General features: G+C 36.8%; 1 protein-coding gene across 1 annotated transcript in view; it reads right to left on the bottom strand.

Moving 5' to 3' along the window:
* Positions 1 to 25,684, bottom strand: part of HCN1 (hyperpolarization activated cyclic nucleotide gated potassium channel 1) — a 199,179-nt gene that overhangs the window by 37,745 nt on the left and 135,750 nt on the right. The window contains 1 exon segment of the mRNA XM_018077327.2: positions 1,904 to 2,050. Within this exon segment, the coding sequence (XP_017932816.1) occupies positions 1,904 to 2,050 (147 nt within the window).

Genomic DNA, 25,684 nt, shown 5'->3' with positions numbered 1-25,684 from the left:
AATGTCTTTGTCAGAAGCTACTTTCATCAAGATAATTACATCCTGCGGAGACTAAATTTTTACCCTACGCTAAATTCCAAGTATAATCAAATGTAGGATTAATTACAAACTTAAGAAATGCAGTAAATATTTATTCTTCAGTGATGCAGCTAGGTTATCTGTGCTATCACCTATTAGAGCCTTGTGCAGTTGTTGGCATGTAAGATGGTAAATCCCATCCAATATATGAAAGCCTCTAAAAGGCTCTAATTTATTATCCATTAGTAACATCAAAGAGCCACTACCTGCACGACTGAACTGCACATGCTGAAGTGGTAGCTAAATTTGAAACTGCTAACTAAGCAAACACTCAAGGGGGGTTTTCAGGGCACAGTGAATGAGCTGCCACCAAAATTTGGACAGATTCATTGAGAAACCTGTTCTGGCACTGCCAGTGTCCAGCTCTTATTTTTCTCTTTCTTTTTTTTTTGACCTTTCTCTGGAACACTACTATGTTGTCATCAGAGTAGTGCGCAACCTGATCCTAGCTGAGTAAAAAATTTTTTGTCCTATAATACAGAGAACAAAGAAGACATGCTAAGTACTACATGACCATAGCAAAATCAGAAGTCATTCCCTCCACAAAATCCTATTCTTCCTCCATGTCTTTAGGGACTCATTCATTTTTGAAATTTTCCATGCTTGATCTCTCTCCAGAAGTGGTTTTTGTTTTTTATGGTTGACCAAATTTGCCTTGCTGCTTTTAAGGTATAAGAAAAAAGGGTGGGAAGGTAACAAGGCTAGGGAAGGGAGGGAGGAGGGGAGGAAACAAAGAGGGAGGCAGGAAAAGAGGAACACACAGGTAATTAGAGTGCAACAACTGCAAATTGCTGTTAGTAAAATAATATTTTGCAATGGAAGAGTATTCGACTTCACTTATGGAGAAATGCTTTCCTTAAAAGTGTAAATGGATGAAACTGTTTCTGATGTCAGTGACTGATATGTCCGTACATGCTTCTGTTCTCTTAACAAAACACAAGCTCCATACTGGCCAAGATTCATGTTTCGACTGTCACGCAGTCTGGCGATAATTCCCTAGATTTTTCCTGTTTCTTTTCTTTTTTCCCTGTTCATGCTCTCTATTCTCTGAGCTTTTCAACTTGCTTCTTCTGTTTGTTTTTTTTCCCCCTCCTTTCAGTGGAGGATATCAGCCAACATCCTTGAGAAGATCAGACATGAGCTGCACCCAACAGAAGAGAGTCTGATTTATAGTCCCATGAAGCAGCTACTTCTGCTACAAGATGAACACTGCCTTTGTCCCACACAAGCAACTTGCAAAGAAAATTCCAACTGCTTCCACATATCACATCACATAAAATAGCATAGCATAACCCCTAAAACTGGAATACAGACTACAGGTTTAACAAAAGAGATTTTTTAATGGCTTGTATATCATATTCCAGCTTTGTAATCTCAAGTAAAGAACATCTTTACCAAGGATGCTACTTCACAGAGAAGTTCTCTCTCTGTGGTGGCTTTCAACAGTTTTATCTGTACAGGTGGGTGGTTAGCAAGTAGGGAAAGCAAAAAAAGTTTTCATCCAGGACCATTCTAGTCCAGCTCCACTCTGTTGCAAAAAGTGTCAGAAAAACATGAGTTTCTGACAACACTTAAGGATGGAATTTTACTCTTTGACTTCCTTGTGTGACAGTGACTCTGACAGACTGGTTCAGAACAGAGCGTAAATCTGCTTATTTCTTTGTGCCAATCTAATATAAATTTAATTATCCTGGTCATTCATTGACTAGGTCAAATGAGATGAAATGTTACAGAATAGAATCAGAAAGAGCATTTCAACACAGAAACAGCAAAGATATGAAAGTTTTCCATACCATGAAGACCTACTCCAGTAATTTATTCTTACCTCCCTAAGAGGATCATTGAGCTCATTCAAAATGTTTTCTTCATCAAAGATCTTGCCTTGGTAGCGATGCTCATAGTAATCATGGATCTTCTGGCGCATTTCAGCAGGTAACTTGTGGAATGACATGTACTGTTCCACTTGTTTGTACTGTCAAGATAAAAATATATGGAAGAATCAGAAAAAAACCTCTACATTTTTTTACTATCTAAAGGCACCTACAAAATCAAAATTCATTCATGTATCCACTTAAGCTTTACCTATTTTATAAAGATAACACTTTTTCATATGTCAGAGAACCCTCACACAAGTATTAGCTAATTTAATATTAGTCACATTACAGGCCATCTATAAATTATAGAAACTACCTTTAGTAGCAATGCTAATATCCAGATTAATATATAAGTGTTAGAAGTCCAACCTCATACATCTCATATGTTCCCAGCATTCCCAGCTATACAGAAGCTGTGAAAATACACCAACACCATTTTTAGCTCATGGGGTGGACAGAAAAGCTGTACACAGTGTTTCATCTGTACTGCTGCATTCAGAGAGAGTTTAAGGTGTGAAACTGGCTATGCTGTATTACTATGCAACATATTAATGTTGTGTATGCTTTTAAGGTGACTGAAGAACAAAGTTAAAATCTGAAATAGAAAACATTCCTCAGGAGTGATGGAGAGAGGTAAACTAGAAACATATGCATGGTATCAGGAAATAGAAACTGGGGGAAGAAAAAGATACCAGGACCCAGGAGACTCAGAGGACTTCATTTTACCTTGTGCATTTGGTTTCTTTGTTTCTACTAGTCCTCTACCCTGTCTTCCGGAGTTTTTTTCCTTCCCATTTTCAGAAGCCTTTTTGTATTGCTCAATTTTCAGAAAATAAAGTCCTGAATCAACTGCTACAATACTCAAGAGTTGTATTGTGCTAAACTACATGATAATCTGAGACCTGCAAAATGGAGTAGTTATCTAAACTGCAAATGGACAAATACTGCCAGAACAAGATTTTTACCTCTCAGACCACTATCCTTGTCTAAGCTGAAAAGGATAAGGCACTGAGGCAGGGAAGGATAAACCCCATCCCAGGCTGAAAGGTGAGTTAAAATTTGGCAGAAACTTCATTTACTTATGTACACAGTCTTAATTTAATTTTTATTAATTTTTTCATGCTTAATTAGGGAATTTTAACTGTTTTCAATGGAAAAGCCAATGAAGTCCTAATTAGGATTGGCATCTCTGTAGAGCAACTAAGCAAGTTTATAATGTACATGCACTCTTTACGAATTGCAGCACATATCTGTTAGCTTGTATAGTTGAAGATGGTTCTGTCTTCTAGAATTGAAATTAGCTTTTGTTTTGCAAAGTGACAAAAGATTAGATGAGGCCATGTGTACAACATCCATTCCAAAAATAAGATGAAAGTAATTTTGCATGGGACTCTTTAACAATGTATGATGAATATGTCAGTCTGATTTAACCTCTGCACAGCTATTTTGCACCTCTGAAGTAATAACTCTTCATCCCCATCCTTTAGATGTGTGATTTAAATTTGCATGCTTTCTATTGTCTTCTGTTCTGATATGGAGAAATTTATCCCTACATTGTGGGTTAGAGTTCTGAGCAACCAGAACCAGACATGCTTTAGCATAAATGAAGTACTGCTACTAAAATTACCCTACGCATCAGGTAAAGCTACTCCAGGCATGGATTTACTTAGAGGGAAAGGAGAGATCACCCAGTGCTCCATCTATCCCACCAAGCTGTTCACAGAGTCCCACCTGCTGTGCAGTGTTCCAGCTCCTCTGCAGCAAAGATGAGAAGATGCTTCACTGCACAGCATCCCGTTCCTGTCTGTGCCCAGACCTCTGTTGCTGGGGCCCCATGTAACATGTCATGGACAGGGAAAAGTTATCACTATGGTGCCTAGCACAGGGGCTTTATGCTCTATGCAATCTTATTCACACAAAAATGTGCTTAAGTGACCCTAAGAATAATCCTTGCTAATAAAAAACATACATTCATTGAGATGTATATTGCAAGCAAGCTGCAAAGGACTTTTATACCAGAATGACCTTGAAATAGGGAAAATTCATGCTATGAGAGAATTACTTTGCCAGCAGTTTACACTGCTGCCTTTCATTAGGGCTGTTGTTCAAATAGGTGCGTTCTCCCACATAAGCAAGCTCTCTTTTTTTACCAGGATTTATGCTTGCACATGAGAATTTTAGGGAAATAGAAAAAATAAAACTGGTAGGAAAGTAGTGCTTATCACTACTGTGTCTCAAAATGTCTGCAGATTACTAACATAGAGAATAATAGGGACAACTGAATATTAGCAACCTTTTTTTTTTTAAATCTACAAAGAATTTAAAGTCTTCCACAATTCCCAGAAATATTTAACCATCTAAAATACTATCAAGGTGCCTTTCTATATCAAAACATCTGACTCTGTGAGTGTATAGTATACTATCACTATCACCCTTTAATCAATCTTTTCCTAGTATTTCCCAATGTGTGATTTTGACTCATTTTCTGTATCATTCATGGTATCATTACTCTCTTCCTTGATGCTCTGTTTGCATGAAGTGTTACCTCAAAACTTTTAACTTACTCTCTTCTTCAGCAACTGATATATTTCACTAACTCAGTCCTAGAAATCATTGCTTTTTTATTCCTCAGAAAAGTAAGTTTATTTTTTCAGCCTGCTACATGTTATTGGCAATATTGAGGATAACCCAGATCAGTTGTCACTGTGGAGTGCTCCATGTCACTTGCAAAAAAAAGTGTACTGAAATGAAGATACAAAGAGAGCAAGACTAATATGATCTTTGTGTAATATGAATTTTGTGTAATAAAACAGGAATTTGTCTAAATTAATTTTAAAGAGTGTTTTCTTTGTGGGTACCACAGATATCAAAAATGGCTAGAAACATGGGTATTTTTCATCCTTACATAAATATACTGATTTTTGTTCCTGGGACTTTTTTACTCACAAAAAAAAAAAATCAAATAACTTAAAGAGAACTGAAGTACTTTCTGGAAAAGAAAAAAGATGTTAAAAAAGTCTTAAAATTCTCATCAGCATTGTGAATCCCTTGAATAAATATAATTCAGTAGCTTCTTTATTTTTCTAAGTGTAATTTTATATATGAAGTGGATAAAATGTTCAGTAAAGTTAAATTTTGTCAAAAATTATATTTTAATCATATTTAAAAGAGCTGTAACCAATCCTGATATGCCCATCAGACCTGACACTGGAACATGCATTTTTAAATGTGAATAAAATAATTTTTCTCTAATTACTCTTCTCATTACACTGTATCCTCTATCTTTTCCCTTCTAGACTGAAAAGTTTGGCTTGTTTGGGGTTTCGTTTCGGTTTGGGGTGGGTTGTCTAGGGTTTTTTTTCCTTGTTTGATTTGGTTTATTCAGAAAATAGATGTCTTAATTACACATTCATAAAAGCATCTCTGGTGTTTGTATTATATCTCTATGAAGTAACTTTTAGAGCCACAGCAAGTTCCCTCAAGATTGATTTTAATTTTTCTTCTTTTATTTTTGGTTTTTTTTTTTTTGTATGTCACATGATAAGCACCAGACTACATTCAAAAAGACTCTGCTAACCCCCCTTTTTTTTTTTTTATTTCAAATTGCCTTTCCATCTTTGCTCCTTCCTGACACCAAGTAGTACTTGGTTTTCCAGGAAGGACTATTTAGTAAGGGATTCCATGTATGCACATCTAAAAGATCTGTGCACACTCCAAAGCCAACAGCAAACTAACTCTGATTCCAGCGTTCTGAGCAGAAAAAGAATAAGCATCCAGGATTCAGTAGAGCCTGTCCTCCATGAAGACACAGCAAGATAAAAGAAAGCTAAGATAAACTTTCTAAAACAAGAACATTGGTTTTTTGTCTAATTTTACAAAGCTCAAGTATGAGTTTATTTCCATAAAATCCTAAACATGGTCCAATTAACCTCAGTGTGATTTATGATAATCAAATAGTTTCAGAATGCTTTAAAAAACTTTTAATGCATAATGACGTAACCAGCTGCAATTAAATAAAAGGTTGCGTTCTGATTCTTTTTGATGCAATTTTAAATTATTTTATTATCCATACAAATACCTATTTTTGTATTCCTCTGTGCTTCTATACTGTCTACACTGTTTTTGGTCTGTATGAAGAACATAGTCTTTTTTCACTTTAATTTTGCACTTAATTTTCCTCAAATTCATAACATATTGGCTTATATTTTCATAAAAGTAAAACAATATTTTTGAATGCAGATGCTGTTTGTCTTAACTATTACAAATATGTATTCCTGGTCTTTTCAATATCTCACTGAATGAAATAAATACTGTGTTGCTGACCACTCAAAAAATATCTCTTTTTTAAGATGAATATTGAATTGTTTGTCCTAAAATAAGCATGTATATTAATGTGCTTTATATATTGCACTGACATAATTTCAGTAGTTTCTATCTGTTTTATATTCATCACTGAAATGAAAATGCCCATAATTGCTACAAAAATAAGCAAACAAAATTGCTGAGATAGGCAAGAGCTAAGTGGATTTCAAAGTTTCAAGGTAGTATTCCACACATTTTAATGCAAAGCATCACCCAGTAATAATTGTATCTTGTTGTTTCAGACATAATCTTATTCATAGACTTTTTGTCAGCAGCAAAATTCTGCTAATGGGTTCCTCCAGCAAAAGGTGACTAGTATGACATCAATCGTATGGAATCCTTAGTAGAGTTTGTTAGGAAACTACAGTTATGCTGAAAAAAATAGGTATGGAAAAAGGCAAAGAAGAGTAATGTCTTTTTCATAACTATTTGCAAATGGAGCTGGAAAAATATTTTAAAATTAAGATAGTATCCGAATACAGACAATATCCCAATAAAACCAGTAAAACAGACCTGAATGTTGATCTCTCATAAGATATTTTACTACATATGTTAAGCCTACCAGGTCCTTTTCTTATAAGGTATCATAACTATCAAGTTGTCCATTTTAGCTGAAAAAATGCATAGACTCCTAATAATCTTTATAGCCCAACATTCTGTCTTTGATACAATAAATAATAGAAATATTTGAAAGACATGAATAGTATCAGTTACAAAACATGAAACTAATTACATTCATGTGCTGTACCTGAAACTGGTCTTGCCTACCTTTCAGAAATGAGTGCCAAAGTCGGATTTTTCCAAAACGTCAACACTGAACAACTGCCATAACTGGCTAGATTTTCAAAGAACCTAGGTCCCTGTACCATCACTTTAAAGTCCAGCTTGAACAACAGGCCTTTTGCACTTCATACATTAATGGCGTCCTTGGCAATAGGGTCTCACTTGTGGGAAAGTTTTCCTCCAAAAAATATAAGCATCTGTAAAAGTGTTTATGTTCAAGTTGTCTTTTCTTTTACCACAAATATAAACCTGACTCTTACAGTAAATTAATATTGTAATTGTATTTTTAGCATACTTTATAAGATAATAGAAAATGAATACCTATAGACAGGCTAGGAAAAAAGAAAAAAGGAAATAGCACTTTTTCGGAGATAATAGCCTATCAAAGCCACAGCCTTACAAATATGAACTTCAATGAGCTGTGTAAAAACAATAAATCCTATATAATGATTATAAATGTAAAAAGAAAGCAGAGATCATTTTTTAAATCCTTCTGCTGAATCAAGAAATTTCTATCACACAATTTAGATGCAACAAATTCATCAGTATTCTTAACATGATTTGAAAATTCTTGCATCCCATGTATGAAAGAAGATTCTAAGCAGCATTATAATATGAAGGAGATTCAACTCATTGAGAAGGTGTAGAAAGGAAAGAGGAGGCAATTTGATCAAGATGAAGCCTTTCTAAACACAGACACACAGTTCAAGAAGCTCTCTGTCTTATATATAGTTCTGAACCTTATTTTAAATTTCAGTCTAATTGTATCCAGACGCAGTTTAAATCAACTAATGTTAGTACAAAATTATCTAGCACCTCAAGAGATCCTGTTCCTTGGTATTTCTCACTGGAGTGTTTATAGATGGGAATCGTCTCTCTTCCCAGATTTGTTCAAGTATTCTATTCTACTCTTTTTTCAGAAGACAGCATACTGGCCCTCTTCTCTTTGATCCATTTGAGCTCCAGTTAATTTTTCTCCAACTGCAATTACTAGAACCATACATAATATTCTAGTGAAAGTCTCACCAATTTGTAGTTTATATTAATTTCTTTCCCATCTAGTGGAAAACCAAGATGGATTGAAATAGTTGTTTGGAGTAATTTTATGAGCAGCTTCATCTCTCGGATTCCTTATTTTCTCCTCGCCACTTAAAATTGCTGTGCTCTTCATCTCCCAGTTTATAATAGAAGCTTGTACTAGTCCTTGAATTTTGGATTTCTGAATTTCATCATATTCTTATTACTTCATCTCTTAAAACTCAGTTCATTCTTTCTATAAAATATCTTGGTCTTTGTATAATATTAGCATTTGAAGTTTCATACACCCAAAGCTTTATACCATCTGTTAGCAAAAGCCTAATGTCAATATCATGTCGTTAGGTGTTTTTCTACTACAGAATCACAGAATCAATTCAGTTGGAAAAGATTTTTGAGGTCATTGAGTCCAACCTATGACTGAACACCATCAATTTAATGAAACCATGGCACTGAGTGCCATGTCCAGTCTCTTCTTCTCCACCTCCAGGACTGTGACTCCATCACCTCCCAGGGCAGCCTATTTTAATGTCTAATCACCCTTTCTGTGAAGAATTCCTCCTAATATCCAGCCTAAACCTCCCCTGGCACAGCTTGAGACTATGTCCTCTCACTCCAGCTTGGTATCTTGAAAACTTGCAATGGGCCCACAACCAAACTGGGATGTAGAATGGCAGTAGTATCTGTGATAGCAAAGAAAATTGCTGTCTTTCACCAGCTTTGCTTGTGAGAGGAGAATGAGATTTATACAACCTAAAGCAAATCAGTTTTATGTGGATGACATTTTATGGTCTACATAGCAGGTGTTACACAGAAGAGATTCCAGAAACTTCCTGTATATTCTAATACTTAAACAATTTTCATTTTTGTAAATGTTCATCAACTACTACTTTCAATAAATCAGAAGGCTGTCACCGAAATTGGACTTTTAACAGAAACTTTTAGAATTATAAAATTAAGATTATTCTCTCTATTTGCTAAAACAGTCTTGAAAACTGTGAACTGACAAAAAACATTGAAAAGCTATTATTATGATACCTTAGTTCAGATTTCTGTAAGCCAAGTGTCTAATTTAAACCAGTTATCCTGACTCTGTCTCTCATAAACAAAGAAAGATAACAAACATTAATTAACCTTATTCAAAAATTCATGTCTTGCACAGATGGAATACAGTCACCTTTGTCATCTTTAAGTCTTTCTCTCCAATTGACCCCAGGGGAGTTCTCAATGACTAGCACTGACCAATTAGCTAAACATCAACTGCAATCATGTATTTAAAATAATAATTTATTTAAATGAACCTTTCTACTGAGACACACGTAGATTTGGCAACTGATCGTGTAGATCCAACTGAACTTTCAAGTTCCATCATTCACCCTTATAACTGTGCTTCTACATTTTTAGCCTTAAAGGAAGAAAATTAATTTGGTTATCGAAAGAAGAAAGTGAACGTGACAGTGAGGCACTGATGAGTCTTTAGTTATCAAATGCCAGGTGAAGATTTTTATAGAATCATAGAATGCTTTGGGTTGGAAGGGAACTTAACAATCATCTAGTTCCAACCTCCTGCCATGTTTTTCAGATTTCTAATGGAAAAAAAGCAGATGGGTGCTCAGCATTGGAAGGTTAATAAGTGAGGTTCTCACTGAACCAAAGTAAGGGAAAGGCAGCTAGTAAGCCAGCACATCACTGTATAACAGCTGACAAAATCCACTGAACAACAAAATGGTCTAATGTATAAAGGACTGAATTCTAATGAAACAGTGTAATCATAAAATTTCTTCCTGTATAAGTTTTTAGTACTGATTAGACCCATGATTCAGGTGGCTGACAGTTACATGGCAATAAAAAACCAGTTCATCTCAATAGGTGTTCAAGTAAGCTTTTAATAAAAAGGGACAGCCCAAATAGTATTCAAATAGCTTTTTATTGGTAGGGTGTTCCTATAAAGACAGTTTACAACATTACAAAAAAATTTCCAATATATTTTAATCCCCGTGAAAGTTCACTGGCTTTGCATGTGAGGAATCATTGATGTCAAAATCCTTTTTCTCTGTGCTATTGTGCTGTAAGGCCTTGAAATAAACTCAAGGAACTGAGGAGCTTTGATTCTCCTCTTGTCCTTCACTTTGCTAGGCACAAGATTTGACTTTCTACCTACAGACTTTTATTTATTTTCCAGTGAAGAAAAGAGAGAAAAACTTCTAAAGTAGTTCAGGGTGGTTGAGGAGGAGAGCCCAGGGAATTCTTTCGAAGCATATAATCACATAATATTGTCTCAGTTTAAGATTAATTTGCATATTCATGGAGTTTTAGGCCCCCTCACTTCTCTGCAAGAGGTACCAGACAGATGAATTTTGAGAAAAGAGGGGAGGTTCAACAGGGATACCGAGATACAGCACAGAAGGGATTTGAAGCTACCCAAAACAAACCATAAAACGTTATGAGGTAAAACAACATTATGTTGGGTTTTTTGTTGTGGTTGGGTGGGGATTTATTGTTGTTGTTGTTGTGGAGGGGGGAAAATAATATTCTTGAAGCGTACAAAAGTTAATGGTTTTTGTGGAAAATTCTGCTTTGTGGAAAGTGTGCTTGTTATTAAAAATATCTGCCTCCCTCTCAAGCAGTGCTAAAACATAGCTCTGGAGATAGCACAGGCTGTATGGACAGAACTGAACCATGATCACACATTTGCAAAGAACTGCAGATAGGAAGAGGCTTTGCCATATTATCTGCATGAAAGCTCTTTCTCAAAATTATTCAAATGCATAGTGGACTTGGAAAGCAAACAATCAGGGAATTACACAAACTATTAAATATGCAGGAAACTTCAATTTCTAGTTAAAAATTAAAAATATAAAAATATCATTCTAGTTTACAATTCACAGAAACATTTCTAATGTCTACTGTGCTTACATGTGGCGTTCAACTGAATGTTGATTTTTCACTCAAATTACATTGAAGAAGAAATTTAAAAAAAACAAACTGAAGTTTCATCTAACAAAGCAGGCAATTAAGTTTTAAGCATCAGATGTATATTTCATTTGTTGAAATTTCTTTCTACACAGAAGGATAACTGCAAGTGCAATGGATAAATACTGAAAAAAAATATAAAGGAGAACAATTTTTCTCCTTATGAAAAAGGAGTATTATCACTTTTTTAAAATAATCCTTCAGCAAAATATAATTTTTAACACTAAAGGAACAAGATTTGCACAATTCTGTAAAAAGATCACATAATGAAAATAAATAATTTCCATTTAAAGATACTATTTTAAATTAAAGCATTATGCATTTTAAAGCAGACACTTTGCTAAAACACTTTATAAACTGTTTCAAGTAAATTCTAGTCTATTATGTAATGCTATTAAAATAGTATGCACAAAATACATTTTTCTCCCCCCAAAAAGAATGTGTAATTTCATATGGCACGTAGCCCCCTTTGGATGATATCTTTCTTTCATATGAAATAATAAATTAATTTCCTTTTTCACACAATCATTTGAGAAATTAGATAATAGGTTGTTTACGGGTTTTTAAAATTATCTCTTAACCCACTATTCAATAATGCCAACTCACTAGCTGAGCTGCGCAGCTGGATGTCTAAATATCACACGATATTGCTTCTGTTTGCTGAATGAATAATCTGATCTGTATAAGAAAAATAATGTCTGAAAAAATCCCTAAGGCTTGATTTTCCCTGGGAAAATTTGAATAATGTGAGACAATCATAGACAGCAGGCTACACTTTTTCCTTTTGCAAGGACTTCCAATCTTCTTCATAAGTAGATTCTACGTTAAAATAATAATAAAAAGATATTAAGTTACAGATTAATGGGAAAGAAATGAGAATTGTATAGCTTATATTTATTAATGGTTATTTAACAGATATTCGATTTTTCTTGTCACATTTATTCTGAGAACTTGGCATTTTTCTCTTCTTTAACTCCTTAAAATGTCACCAGCTACAAGCATTACTCCTGGCACACAGTGGTGTAAATGAGAGAAAACCATTATTCCTGCTCACAAAAAATGGGCAAGCAGTAACTTTTGCCCTGGCATTGTTTGCTTCTTCTCTGTTTCATCTGCAAACAGTGCTATTTAATGAGCCTGTCAGCTGGGTGATCTGAGGTCTCCAAATTTATTATTTGTTCTCTGCAGTCATTGTCAGTCACACTACACAAATCAACTGTTAATGTGCCTCGACTCACACTTAAAGAGCCAAACAATAACATTCTGGGTCTGCTGCTCTCTGTTAGCTGTGCTGCTGACTCCAGCCTGGAGCTTCAGCTACCGGCAGCTAGAAAAAGGTGGAGAATGTAATCACTGATCCTCCCTCTTCTACCATAAGGGAATCCTACCTTGCTGACAAGTATTCCTTATTTCTGCAAGGACATCACACTATGTAAACACCTACTGCCCTTGGTTTAGGATCTGAATGGTTTTTAGATTTCTGGGAGAGAGAAAGGAGAGAAATGTCAAGAACTCTTTCCCAAGCTATAAAGAATTCTGGATAAATATTCCTAAAGTGTTTAAGCTCAATGTCTATTCAGTTTCACCCACCATTTAAAAGCATTATCTTCAGTAGTTGCTAATATGTATTTCCTGTTTGTAATTCTTATTCTCTACCATGTACAGTTTTTTTCACCTCTGTAGGAGTGGAGTCATTCATTCTGTCCTAATATTAAAAGTATTCTCTTTAGACTACTGCTTCATAGTCACTAGAAGGCTTCATCCAGTTTCCATGCACTTGGCCAAAGACTCTTGCTCTCCAATGGAAATTCAAGCAGGAATCAAGAAACTTTGCTGTGCTCCTTGCAAGGTTATTCTAAGTCTGGTGCTTGTACAGTTAATCCTTTTAAAATTCTTTTCATCCTATCTTTGACTGGGTTTATTAGGAAAAGAAAGGAACACTTTGCATGTTGAAATATGGGGACATGATTCATATGAGGACAAGGCTCCAATCTCTGTCCCGCTCTTGCTATATGCTCCCCCAACCACAATGGAAAAATGAATTATTCCCATTTCATAACCACCTCTTGTTTATGTGTGGTCCTCTGGCCTTCAATGGCTATTTCATGAGCCAGCTGAACTTTTGACCTGACCAGCAAGGCACCAAAGGACAATCTCTAACAGAATATTTGGTCAAACCTAAAGTTAGCACTAACCTTAATATTAACTCATAGGATGATTATCTGTGATGACATATACACCATATATACCAAGAATGAGAAAGCATAGATGGTTCTTAAATGACCAGAGATCTGGCTGAGTTCAGAAAAGACACTGAACAGTAAACCTTCCAGTCAACCATTTGGTTATCTTATTTCAGTAGTGGCAAATAAGCTCACCTGTACATCCCACAGTCACTGAACAGCTGAATTTACTAGGGCTCGAGAGATATTTCTACAATCTGCTTTCTTTACTGTTAGTTTACTGAACAGGCAGATTTTTTCGCATAAAGAAAAAAACAGTTTATAATCAACCATAGATAAAAATAAAATGTAAGTACTCCTGCTGAATGGTATGGTAAGTTCATTTTAATAGTTCTTTATCATGAGATGGAACTGAAGTGACTTGTTTAGCCTAAAAGCTATCATCTGTTTACTATCTATTTTTCACTAATTACCCCCAAAAGAGTACTGTTGCTTGCAAGAATGCTTGAAGCTGTCATTTTACTTACATGCAGCAATTAAACACTCCTTTCAACTGCCACAAAATACACAATCTCTTACTATTGTTCCTTTCAATTAGTGTAATTGAGAAATTAATTAAGTTATAGGGAATTTTCTGAATAGGATTTGTTTTCTTAGTCTGTTCTTTATCTTGCACAAATTTGCTTTTTATTGTTTTAAAAGGGGGAGGGAAGTAGCATGAAAACCAGGCTTAGTTCCTCTCTTCACAGAGGCAATGACAGGACTCTGATTTAATGAAACAACTTAGAGCTCCAAGGCATGAAAAGAAAAACATCTCTCCTCCATACAGCTATAGATGAAACTGTATCAAGTCTAAGGTAAGATGATTTTCTTTCTTAATGAGAAAGATACAGTAAAGATGACATCTTATTTAAAAATATCAGATATGCTGTAATGGTCTCAGAGTTGCCAGTTTTGATGTGAAATTTAATACCTGTCTTGTCACCTTGTACAATTTTTCTTATCTTTTGAATTATTTGAATTTATTCTTTTTTTTTTCTTTTTTCAATTTTTCCGTGCCAATAAAAAAAGAATATACATTAAAACAAGTGCCTAGAGTGGAGGGACGGGAGGCAGAAGGAGTTATTCCCTACTAGCACTCTGGAGGAGTAAAGGGGATCAGCTTGTCTCTGCTCGGTCACTCCTTCAGTTCAGTTCTGGGCACAAGCAGCAGCTTGTGCAGCCCCAGGATCCTTGATGGGGACATCTGTACCTAGGCACTGAGTGCACACTCCAGGTATCTTTGATGCTGACTCTGAACACAAGGTGACAACTGTCAATCACCTATTTTCATTTGAATGACTTAATGTGTATTAAGTCTGCCTTATCAGAAGCATTGTTTTCCTGTGGCATAGGCTTCACCTCAACCCACTGATCCTGCAATATAGAAATATTGCATAATGCTAAATTCAGCATGTCCTACAAAGGCTTTAGCTGAATGGGCATGCTTAGTTGCAAGCATCTTGCTCACAGAAATGTGGTTATTTCAAGAAGCAATTTGAAGTAGTAATTTAGAAAACATAGAAAAGGTATAATTAGTTTGAAATTATGTAACTTTGTAGCTATTGTTTAATAGTTACAATGAAAAGAAGAAAAAAGTTTTATTAGCACTCTAACTGTTACATCTGCTTGGTGTTGTGCCAACAGCTATGCTACAAGCAGAACCAGCACACACAAGACAGAAACACTGGCACAATACAGCTGCTGATCCTCGTAATTCTGTCTCTGATAAAACCTAATTATGGCTTCCCAATTATTTTTGTATTAATTAGTGGAAAATGCCAATTCATCAAAAAGAACTTGCTTTTCTAATGGACCCATTTTCACTTTTTTCACTTCCGTGTCAAGATACTTGCATGTATGGGAAGGTCTGTCCAAAGCTAAAGGGAGAGACAAAGAGATTTTTCAGTACATAAAGATGGTCAAGTTGCTCAGTTATAGAATGCTTTGCTTTTTTTGACCTTTTATCAGAGACCTGAAAGTGGCCTTCTCTCATTTCATAGTAGTGTCTTAATGACGAGGAAATGGTTTGTCTAGGCTGAGCATCTCTCAGTGTCTTTTCTGCTTTGTCTACTAAACATGTATCAAGATAGAGAAAGACAGAAAGTTCTCTTGTTCTTCATAAGGATAGAAATAGCAATGTAGATGATTACCTTTCATCTTGCTTTTCCAGCAAAGTGAATAATTTATAAGTATATACACCATATAATAATATACACATAATATACACATTAGAATTAAGGAGCTGGGAAACACAAAGACTCATCCCATGCAGATGCTACTCATCAGGAAAAAGAGCCCTCACAGAGACACTGGCTGCAATTGATCCACCTCCTTGCAGGAATTTCACTTGTAGACACCTGAGTCAATGTCAGACAGCTGCAGTACTAAGATTATTTATGAACCATAGGAGCTTTAAGGAGACCAGACAACCTCTGCTCTGAGTGGGTTACCTCATTAATACTATTATTACTTTATGAACTGTTGTCTAACATATGCAGTGTGAAACCTTCTTGCATATTTTATTTGAAAGTACAGCTAGATACTCAAGATGCAAAGAGCCCTTCAACTTATAGAGGAGATTTTAGGTATATAATTTATTTTTTTAGTTAATCTAAAACTCTTTGTCAGACTGTTCAGGTTTCCAGCTTTACCTGAATGTCTGAGGTTAACACACAGCATCACACAATATTCATGATTCCGAGCTTTCTGCATCAACAACTGCAACAGTCTGACAAACTGCTCTTCTTCGTGTTCCCAGCTGTTGTGTTTCATTCATTCTTCCAAACTGTCTGTAAACTTACCTTCTTTTTCTCCTTACCTTGCCTTTATCTAGTCTTGAAGTATACACACTTCAGAGACATCCTTAGAGAAATAAATTTATGGCACCTGAAGGCTGCTCTGGTAAACAACAGTCATGGCAGGAATCTAATACTCCAAGCAACCTTTTGTACTCCCTTGAATAGCATAATTATAGACCTGAAGGTTCTAGAGGAATGACTGTGAGCAACAGGATGTACTCTCTTATATTCCAGAATTATGGAACTTATTCATTAGATACAGAAAAAAAAAATCAGATTTATTCACTTAAAGATAATTATTTAATTGGAATAAAAATTAGAAATAAGAGAGCTACAACCTCTATCAGGAATGGAAAAGCCAATGGAACATTCTGCAAAGAACAAATTTTAAGGCAATTTATAGCTTTCTTCAAACAAGTAGTCTAACAATCTCTGTAATATTTCTGGTTATGAAGAAACAGTTCAATGCATCAACCATTCAATCATCCAAATGCATTAAATCTTACAGAAAGAGTAAGTAAGTAAGTATCTTTTAGTCTCCGAAAAGGCACAAAAAGGCACAAAAAGTTGTTAGTAATAGTGGATTACTTCCCACAGCTCTGTAGAGATTTAACTCTCAAATAAATAATGATACTGTATTTCTGTCCTGATCATTTCTGCAGAAACACTCAGGGAAAGTGTTTTATTCAGCTGGGTTCATTCAAAAGTAAAGTCACAAAGCTGTAACTGTTAAAGAAAAATAATGGAACTTCTGACAAATAATACCTTTTTTTTCCTTCTTCCATAACAAGAAGGAGAAATAGAGAGAGCCTCAGAGAAGTAGGCAAAAATATATATAAGATGCTATAAAAAAAAGGGGAAAGCAGTGAAAGGCTAGCAAAGGGATTTTAAACAATTCTACAAACAATTCTAAAGATTATTTATGTTTTCTTTCACTTAAACAAATATGCATACCTATTTTTCCCTTCCTAATTATTTTAGGAGTACTCTGCTCAGCATCTGAAATTTTAGCAAAATTTACCTTAGTTTTACAGTAGAATAAAGTTTCCTTTGTTTCCATGGCAAGAGAAGCCATTTGCACTCTAGAACCACTGGCTGTGAGCATGACAGTCTGCAATGGACATTGTTTCACACAGGCAATTGATAATCCACTTCTATTCTGAACTAGCATCCTAAACAGCATTACCAGCACTGACAATGGTGTGTCTGATGGAAAGGCTGCAGTGCAGGACTCCTTCTGAAGCCGAGGAGGCACCTGCATAGACCTGCCAATGAGAGTCCTTCCAGGTAGGCAATGCAAAGTATTTGGTTTTGTTTAAAAGAAGTTTTGGGTTTGGAAGTGTTCTTCTTTTTTCCATTTTTTTTTTTTTTTTATTTAAGGCATGTATTAAGCATTAATAAAATATCACCAGGCCCCTTTTCAGTCTTTTGGAGATAGTCGATTGAGACCACAAAGTTTTGTGTGATGATCATGAAATTGTAAGGAAACCTTCCCAAGAGAACAGCAGTGCACCCCCCATAGAGAAGGCCACACATGGGCTGCGTGCAAAACACAGGTAACAAAGTGCTGAGGCAAGTAAAGGCTTTTCATTTACACTCTGTTTCTCAACCAAAGGTGAAAAAGAGCTGGAAGAATTCATAATGCCTTCACAACAAATCAGTATATTTTAAAGCTGCATAGACAGTGAAATTTTTAGTAGTCATAATCAAATGTAGCACATGGGCTCTACAATGCTAATTCCTGAGAACTACAGAAACAGAACATTGCTTCTGCTAAAACCTCAGTGTTATATAAGAACCTCACTATAAATAATAACTACCTGTGGCAACTTAATGATTTTAAGGGCTAAAGCAGCAACCACTTCAAATATAAGCTGGTATTTGCTTCTGTTTTTCACAGTGGACTCCAACATTTTCTCAAATTGATGGCCAAAACAGAAGCCCTCTTTGCCACGCAGGGAAAGTATGTTAGAAGTTGCATATAATGTAAATTACATAGGTAAACTTTGTTTTGAGCAATTTTATGCCTTTAGCCCCAATGTGTCACAGAAATTCTGACTAACACACTAAGGAATTGCCTTCAGCCGCTGCTGACAGGGACAGCTCATTTTCTCAGCCTGCCTGATTGATCCCTCCTCTGCTCAGATCTGTACTACAAATCTGAATGTCACATGCAATGCGGCATACACCCAATATTAATGAATATGCCACAGTACAATGCTTTCATTATTCACTTTTTTTTTCTCCTTTTTCCAGCTTTTTCAAATTGTTCTATGTAATTACACCACTACACCCCTCTCCCCCATCCCCCCCGGAAGCTCTCACTTTCTTGGCATTAAGTGATACAGAAACATTTAGAAAATGAAAGCTCTTTTTTCTGCCATGGCAAGTGTGGTGCAAGGTTTAGCTGAGGGTCCTATCTTCTCTAACCCCCACAAAACAGACTGTTTTTGTGGAGGGTTTTGAGGAAGGAGTGGACAAATGTCCTCTGCCAGATGCAGAGACTGCCTTAAAAAGAGACGTGGGGACTGGGGGAAAGACTGAGAAACTACAAGAGAAAATGAAGCTGAGGTAAAAAAAAGGAAGAGAGAGGTTTATTCTGTCCCAAATAATTTCTGAGTTTGGCACTATTTTACAAGGTTATACTGTTCTTTACTATCTTCCACAAATCAGGAACTCTTACAGAGTAAGAGTCTGTTTCTTAAATATTTTGCGAACAGACATCTAAACCTCAATCTTTCAGCAGTAAAAAATTATCTTTTCATTTACTGAGTTACATATACGATTAGTTTTATTGTGCCATTGCTTTTCAGTCAGTTACCCTCTGATTTTAATAGCTTTGTTTTAAAATCAGTGGACCAATATAGTCTACTGCAGTTTTTAATCTTTTTTCCTTTTTTATAGTAGTCCATTTACTTCCCTTTAGATTTTTTTTTCTAGAAACACTGCTTGAAGATTAAGTACTGTTGCCTGCCTTACAGGTGCACCTGATGGAGCAGGGATTATCAGCTGCTATCCTGTCTCTGCCCGTGCAACCCAAAATGTCATGGCTGGCTGACTGGGTGATGTGATATAGTGTCCAGGTAATCATTACCATTGATCATTTGGGTCTTTTCTATTATTTTATTTGCACTGTCCACATATAGAAGCTCCTGATGTTCAAGGTGGGGGGGACATGCAGGCAGAAGTTAAAGGGTCATCTCTATCTCTTTGCCCAAAAATCAGAGGGGAGGGCATGCCAAATGATTCCCTGATTTCTTCCAAATAATGTCAGGTAGCCCAATGAGAGGTTCTTCTCAGCCATCAATAAATCCCTCATTCCAAGCTCTTACGTCACAGTTCTTCTGTACAAGAAGTCATCCTCTTTCCCCTGGGTGCAGTCCCAGTTCCCTCTTCTCTTCATGTCTCCCTACCTCCCACTTCACATATCCCTTGGCTCCTGCTACTTCCAGTACCTCTGTTAAACTGCCCAGTCATCTTCGGGGCTCTCTGCCTCAGTTTTCCTTTAAGTTAGCCTTTTGGGCTGCCTCTGGTGTCAGTGGTACTCCTGGCTGAGGTGAAGCCATATCCATCTTCTGACGCTGCCTAATGATGCCCAAACATGGGCTGAAAAACACCTGATGCTGTGCAGGAGTGAAACAGTAACAATGAGAGCTGGACTCTTCAGCCAGGTGATCACTGACTCATCTCACTTATTTACATTCCCTACAAAGTCAGTGAAAACAAAGGCCTATGCCTAAAAAAATGTTGAGAAAGGAAAAGGGATAGGGAGGTATCTTATTCAGGGGAATTAACTCCATTAAACCTAGTTACCAGCTCCTATCACATGTCTAATAAGAAGCACCCAAAGACTTCACTTTTCTTTTAAAAAAAGGCTCAGTGTTTTACTCAAAACTTTATAAAATTACTTTTATATTTACATTAAATTCTGCAGTGAGCTCTGCCTGAATATACAGAGCTATCCAGCACTGCCTGTAGTAAAAGCATCTGCTGAACAAATATTTTGTCTAGAAGATCATATAGGTGCTTATGTGAAAGTGACATTTTCCTAATTCCAAACTTTATTTTTTTATTATGCTGTGGTAACCACTTAGTGTTTAGAGAACTTGTTTGTTTGTTTGTTTTTGTTGTTGTTTGGTTGCAGAAAATTGCTGGAAAAGATAGGTCTGGTGCATTTTATGAAAACACATGGGGATAAAAACATTCTACTTCTATATTCATTACTGAATCTCTTTTCTAATGAAGGTTTCTTGAATTAGTGGTACAATATTTTTTCAAGGTTAGTAACCACTTGGACTGAACTGTTAATTTAGCACACAAAAGAATACAAAGAACTTTTTAAAACATTCATTCGCAGAGAGAAGGTTTTAGTCCTTTTTTCTATACTCTGCACTCCAAAGCATTTATAAATATTGCATGTCTTAATTATATAAGTTATCATGTTTTCAAGGTAGACATGCTTTAATTACTTGAACATTAAGAAACACGGTGAGGTCAGGAGAGAATTATGATTTAAATGTCAATATAAAAATAATCAATCCTACTTTTTTCCCTTTTTCCTTAACAAGGTAAAGGAAAAAGACCCAATCTTCACAGCAAGGATTATTTTCTCACTCCTAATATTGTATTAATAATATTGACTGCTATTTCCTTCTACCCATCAACAGGACATAAGCACAATAATTCTAGTGTAACTGGGATAATTGCTACCAGCTATATCTATCTGGTGTGAATCACAGAGTTTTGTATTGCTAAAAGGTAACTTGTGCTGTATTTTAACAGAGACTTTGAAAACCACAAGTTAGTTCCTTGGTTTTTGTTTCCCTTTTTTTTTTTTTAATCTATTTAATGTGAAAACCTATGGTAATTACTGTGAAAAGAAAGCAAATTGTGTGTAAAATCTGGCTCTGGTATACCTTCATGTCTTCACAGATAATTTTATATAGTCATCATGAACATGGCTGAAATTGTAATGAGCTTGCTCTGCAGTTTCATATGGAAAACTGTTAGAAACCTAATCCATAATGCAAGACAGCAGAACACTTTATAGGTAAATTACCCACAACACAGCAATAAATCAAAGAAAGTCCCATCTGTCATTTTAGAAGCAGTGGGAGTCTATTACAGTTTGGCACAGGTATGATGCAGCTGGGTGGAGAGCACTTGGCTTGCACAGTACCCGCTACTGGGAGGAACCAATTGTCTTTTCAGAGATACAAGACAAAAATAACCAGCCCGATTACCCCAGCAAGATGAGAAGCTGAAACACAATAATGAAGCATCAGGACAAAAGAGGAGAGCAGTCTAGTGAGAATGTTCTGACTGATCTACATTCCTCTCCGAAGTCTTACCCTCAAACTAAACATACTGTTCAGTTTCACTTGAAAAGAAACAAACATGTTTATTTAGTTATTGCTGCATCATTAAAGGTAACTTCTGATTTTTGATTAGGAGAGGGGAAGTAGTTTTTGTCCTTACTTGTTGCAATACTGTCTTTTGTTCTTTCTCACTTCAAAATTTGGGAAGATCAAGGTCAAACTAAATATCACAACTAGGAGCAGCAAAAATTCAGGTAATTACTAAAAACATAAATTGACAACTATGAGAAAGAGACAGCAAGTGATGGTAGCAAAGGCCCTATCCTGACATAACAAATATTTTCATGTTCAATAAGTCTCTGTGCAGCCCACACTGGCTCTCATGGCTGTATTTACATATTCATTTATATGCCAGTGGGTTGAGTTCACAATGGTCTTAATTATGCATCAAGTTATTTAAAAGAATGCACATAAATGAAAGAATTAATGTACCTACACATTCTATTATGTGCATGTTCTTTTAAATAACAATACACATCCTGTGAAATGAAGTATCTGAAAAGTTTTTTCTGAAACGCAGATGTGTACTTTTTTTCCTTTCAGAGTGTTTTGTTATTCAGTTATACCAAATATGTTTTATTACATATTTACTTGCAGAAGCCAGGAATACTTTATCTATCCATTTAGCAGCCTGTGACCTGATGGTTGCTGAAACTGCATAAGATGATTCAGAAATAATCCAAAAGTCAAGATTTACAGATGATTTTCTAACTGTAAGGCACCCTGGACTTCCAAATAAATGCATAAACTACCAGAACTACCAGAAACAATCCACAAATACGGCATCAGGCAATAACTCTCAGTAATGCCTAAACATTTAGGGAATTTTCTCCTTCACAATCCTACAACGACTATATTGCTTTTGGCACAGTCAATACTTAGTCCTGTTCTGACACTCTAGAAGACTGTTAACAATACTTGTATGGGATTATTCATAACATACTTCAAAAATTGTCTATTTAAATTACTGCATTATGGCATAGCTAAGTAGGATATACACCTGTGCAAATTGATGAGAATTTTCTAAAACTCTGCAAAAATACAAGCTGATAGTTAGCAAAAAGCTTTTGTTTTATGTTCCTTTCCCCTCCCCCCTGCCTCCCCCCAAGTAGGTATAACTCCAGGATAAAATAAACCATCCCTCATTTTCCAAAATAAATTATTCCTTTGGGGTGGCCAGTATACTGTAGCACTGCTGTACAGAAAATATAAGATTTATCTTCCAAGTGTCTCACCTTCTCCAGCAGTATGAACATAACATGACCTATTGCTAAAATTATGGTTTATAACTGAAAACAGACTATTCTTAAGTAAAGAGTCAGAGAACATTTTCGTGTTATGCTATTGGCAGACTTTCTAAAACCTACTATCAGCACCAGAAAAGCAAGACTTCTATTTTTAAAAACCATATGAAAACCACAAAAACCTACTGAACTTAGAAATCAGTACTTAATGAGAAACTTTGCTGCTCAGATCAGACCAGATTCAGGAATAACATTCTAAAACTCCAGTATTGCAAGTTCAGCTGTGTGCCTTAAATTCAAGTTCTTCAATTTCTATTTTGAACATCTGTCCAATTCAAGGGAAAAAAAACGCCAGAAAACTAAATTTTCAGAAATTTTTATAAATGGCATGTAATATGTAGGGATGGGAACTCTTCTTTATCTGTTTCAATATATTTCATCTGAATCTGGACTCCAGCAAGGCTCCACCTGACAAAAATATTTACATGTATATGAATATTTATACTTTGTTTTATAATATATATACCAAAAGCTGCTACAAGCCTAGTTAAATAGTGATATGGTCTTGGGGTTGCCCAAGCTCTTCCTTTCCTATCAATTCCCATCATGACCAGAACTGCCATTTCCTAGACCCCTGTGAAAATATACAAATCCGTGATACTTACAGATGAGATAGTTACACATATCCAAAATTTTCCAGAAATGTTTCCTAAGCACCAAAGCAGTACTAATGAACATGCCAAGACCTTGGTATCTGCCTTGTTCCACCTTCAGTTTAACAACCAAGTGTTGAAGCTCAGGAAAACATGGAATTGCTGTCTCCCATTCCTCTTTAAGAAAATACAGAGGCATCACTGGCTGAATGCCCAGCTGAAGTGCATGTACACCAATGCACACAGCATGGGTAACAAACAAGAGGAGCTGGAAGCCATCGTGCAGCAGGAAAGCTATGATGTAGTCACCATCACGGAAATGTGGTGGGATGACTCGCGTGACTGGAGTGCTGCCATGGGTGGCTATGAGCTCTTCAGAAGGGACAGGCAGGGTAGGAGAGGTGGAGGGGTGGCTCTATATGTTAGAGAGTTTCTTGATGCTGTAAAACTCGAGGTCAGTAACAATAAGGTTGAGTGCCTGTGGATCAGAATCAGGGGGAAGGCCAACCAGGATGAAGAGGGTGATGAATTATTCTACAAGCAGCTGGTGGATGTCTCAAAATTGCCAGCCCTTGTTCTTGTGGGTGACTTTAACCAGCCGGATGTCTGCTGGGAACTCCACACAGCAGAGAAGAGGAAGTCTGGGAAATTCCTAGAGTTTACAGAGGATAATTTCCTGCTCCAGCTGGTAAATGAGCCTACCAGGGATGGGGCCCCACTAGACCTGCTGTTCACAAAGAGGGAGGGGCTGGTGGAAGATGTGGTGGTTGGAGGCCATCTGGGGCACAGTGATCATGAAATAATAGAGTTTTCAATACTCAGGGACACAAAGAGGGCCTTCAATAAAACCTCCACACTGGACTTCTGGAGGGCAGATTTCAGCCTATTCAGAAGACTGGTTCAGAGGGTACCTTGGGAAACAGTCCTTGAAAACAAAGGGGTCCAGGAGGGATGGACATGCTTCAAGAAGCAAGTCTTGAACACACAGGAGCAGGCTGTCCCAGTGTGCCGAAAGGCAAGCTGGCAGGGAAGACAACTGACCTGACTGAAAAGGGAGATTTTGAAGGAGATTAGGGTAAAAAAGAGAGCTTACCAATTATGGAAAAAGGGGTTGACTATTCAGGAAGAGTTTAGGAATGTAATTAGGTTATTTAGAAAGAAAATTAGAGAGATGAAGGCACAATTTGAACTCAATCTTGCCACTTCTGTTAAGGATAACAAAAAATCTTTCTACAGATACATCAATAGCAAAAGGAGGGGCAAGGAAAACCTCCATTCTTTGTTTGATGTGGGGGGGAACATAGTCACCAAAGATGAGGAAAAAGCTGAGGTATTTAACACCTTCTTTGCCTCAATTTTCAACAGTAAGACAGGCTGTCCTCAGGACAACTGGCCTCTGGAGCTGGAGGACAGAGATAAGAAGCTGAATAGACCCTCTGTAATCCAAGAGGGAACAGTTAGAGACCTCCTGAGCCATTTAGATCCTCACAAGTCTATGGGACCAGATGGGATCCATCCTAGGGTGATGAGGGAACTGGTGGAAGAGCTCACCAAGCTGCTCTCCATCATTTTCCAACAGTCCTGGCTCCCTGGGGTAGTCCCAGATGACTGGAAGTTGGTGAATGTCATGCCAATCCACAAAAAGGGCCGGAAGGAGGACCCAGGAAACTGCAGGCCCGTCAGCCTGACCTCAGTGCCTGGCAAGGTTATGGAGCAGATCATCCTAAGTGCAGTCACACAGCACCTACAGGATGGACAAGGGATCAGACCCAGTCAGCATGGACTTAGGAAGGGCAGGTTCTGTCTGACCAACCTGATCTCCTTTTATGATCAGGTGACTCGCCTGGTGGATGAGGGGAAGGTTGCGGATGTGTCTACCTAGACTTCAGCAAAGCCGTTGACACTGTCTCCCTGACATTCTCCTGGAAAAGCTGGCAGCCCATGCCCTGTGCTGGGTTAGGAACTGGCTGGAGAGCTGGCCCCAGAGAGTGGTGGTGAACGGTGCTGCATCCAGTTGGCAGCCAGTCAATAGTGGTGTCCCCCAGGGATCAGTGTTGAGTCCAGTTCTATGAAATGTCTTTACTGATGATCTGGATGAGGGGATTGACTGTATCGTTAGCAAATTTGCAGATGACACTAAGTTGGGGTGCTGTAATGATCTGCTGGAAGGCAGGAGGGCTCTGCAGAGGAACCTGGACAAGCTGGAGGGATGGTCTGATTCCAATGGGATGAGGTTCAACAAGGCCAAGTGCCGGGTCCTGCACTTTGGCCACAACAACCC

This window comes from Manacus vitellinus, unplaced genomic scaffold (assembly GCF_001715985.3).
Source record: "Manacus vitellinus isolate BGI_N305 unplaced genomic scaffold, ASM171598v3 scaffold_36_pilon, whole genome shotgun sequence".
Taxonomy (NCBI): Eukaryota; Metazoa; Chordata; class Aves; order Passeriformes; family Pipridae; genus Manacus; species Manacus vitellinus.
Note: the sequence above shows the minus strand (reverse complement) of the source record. Positions and strands in the feature narration are given on the sequence as shown.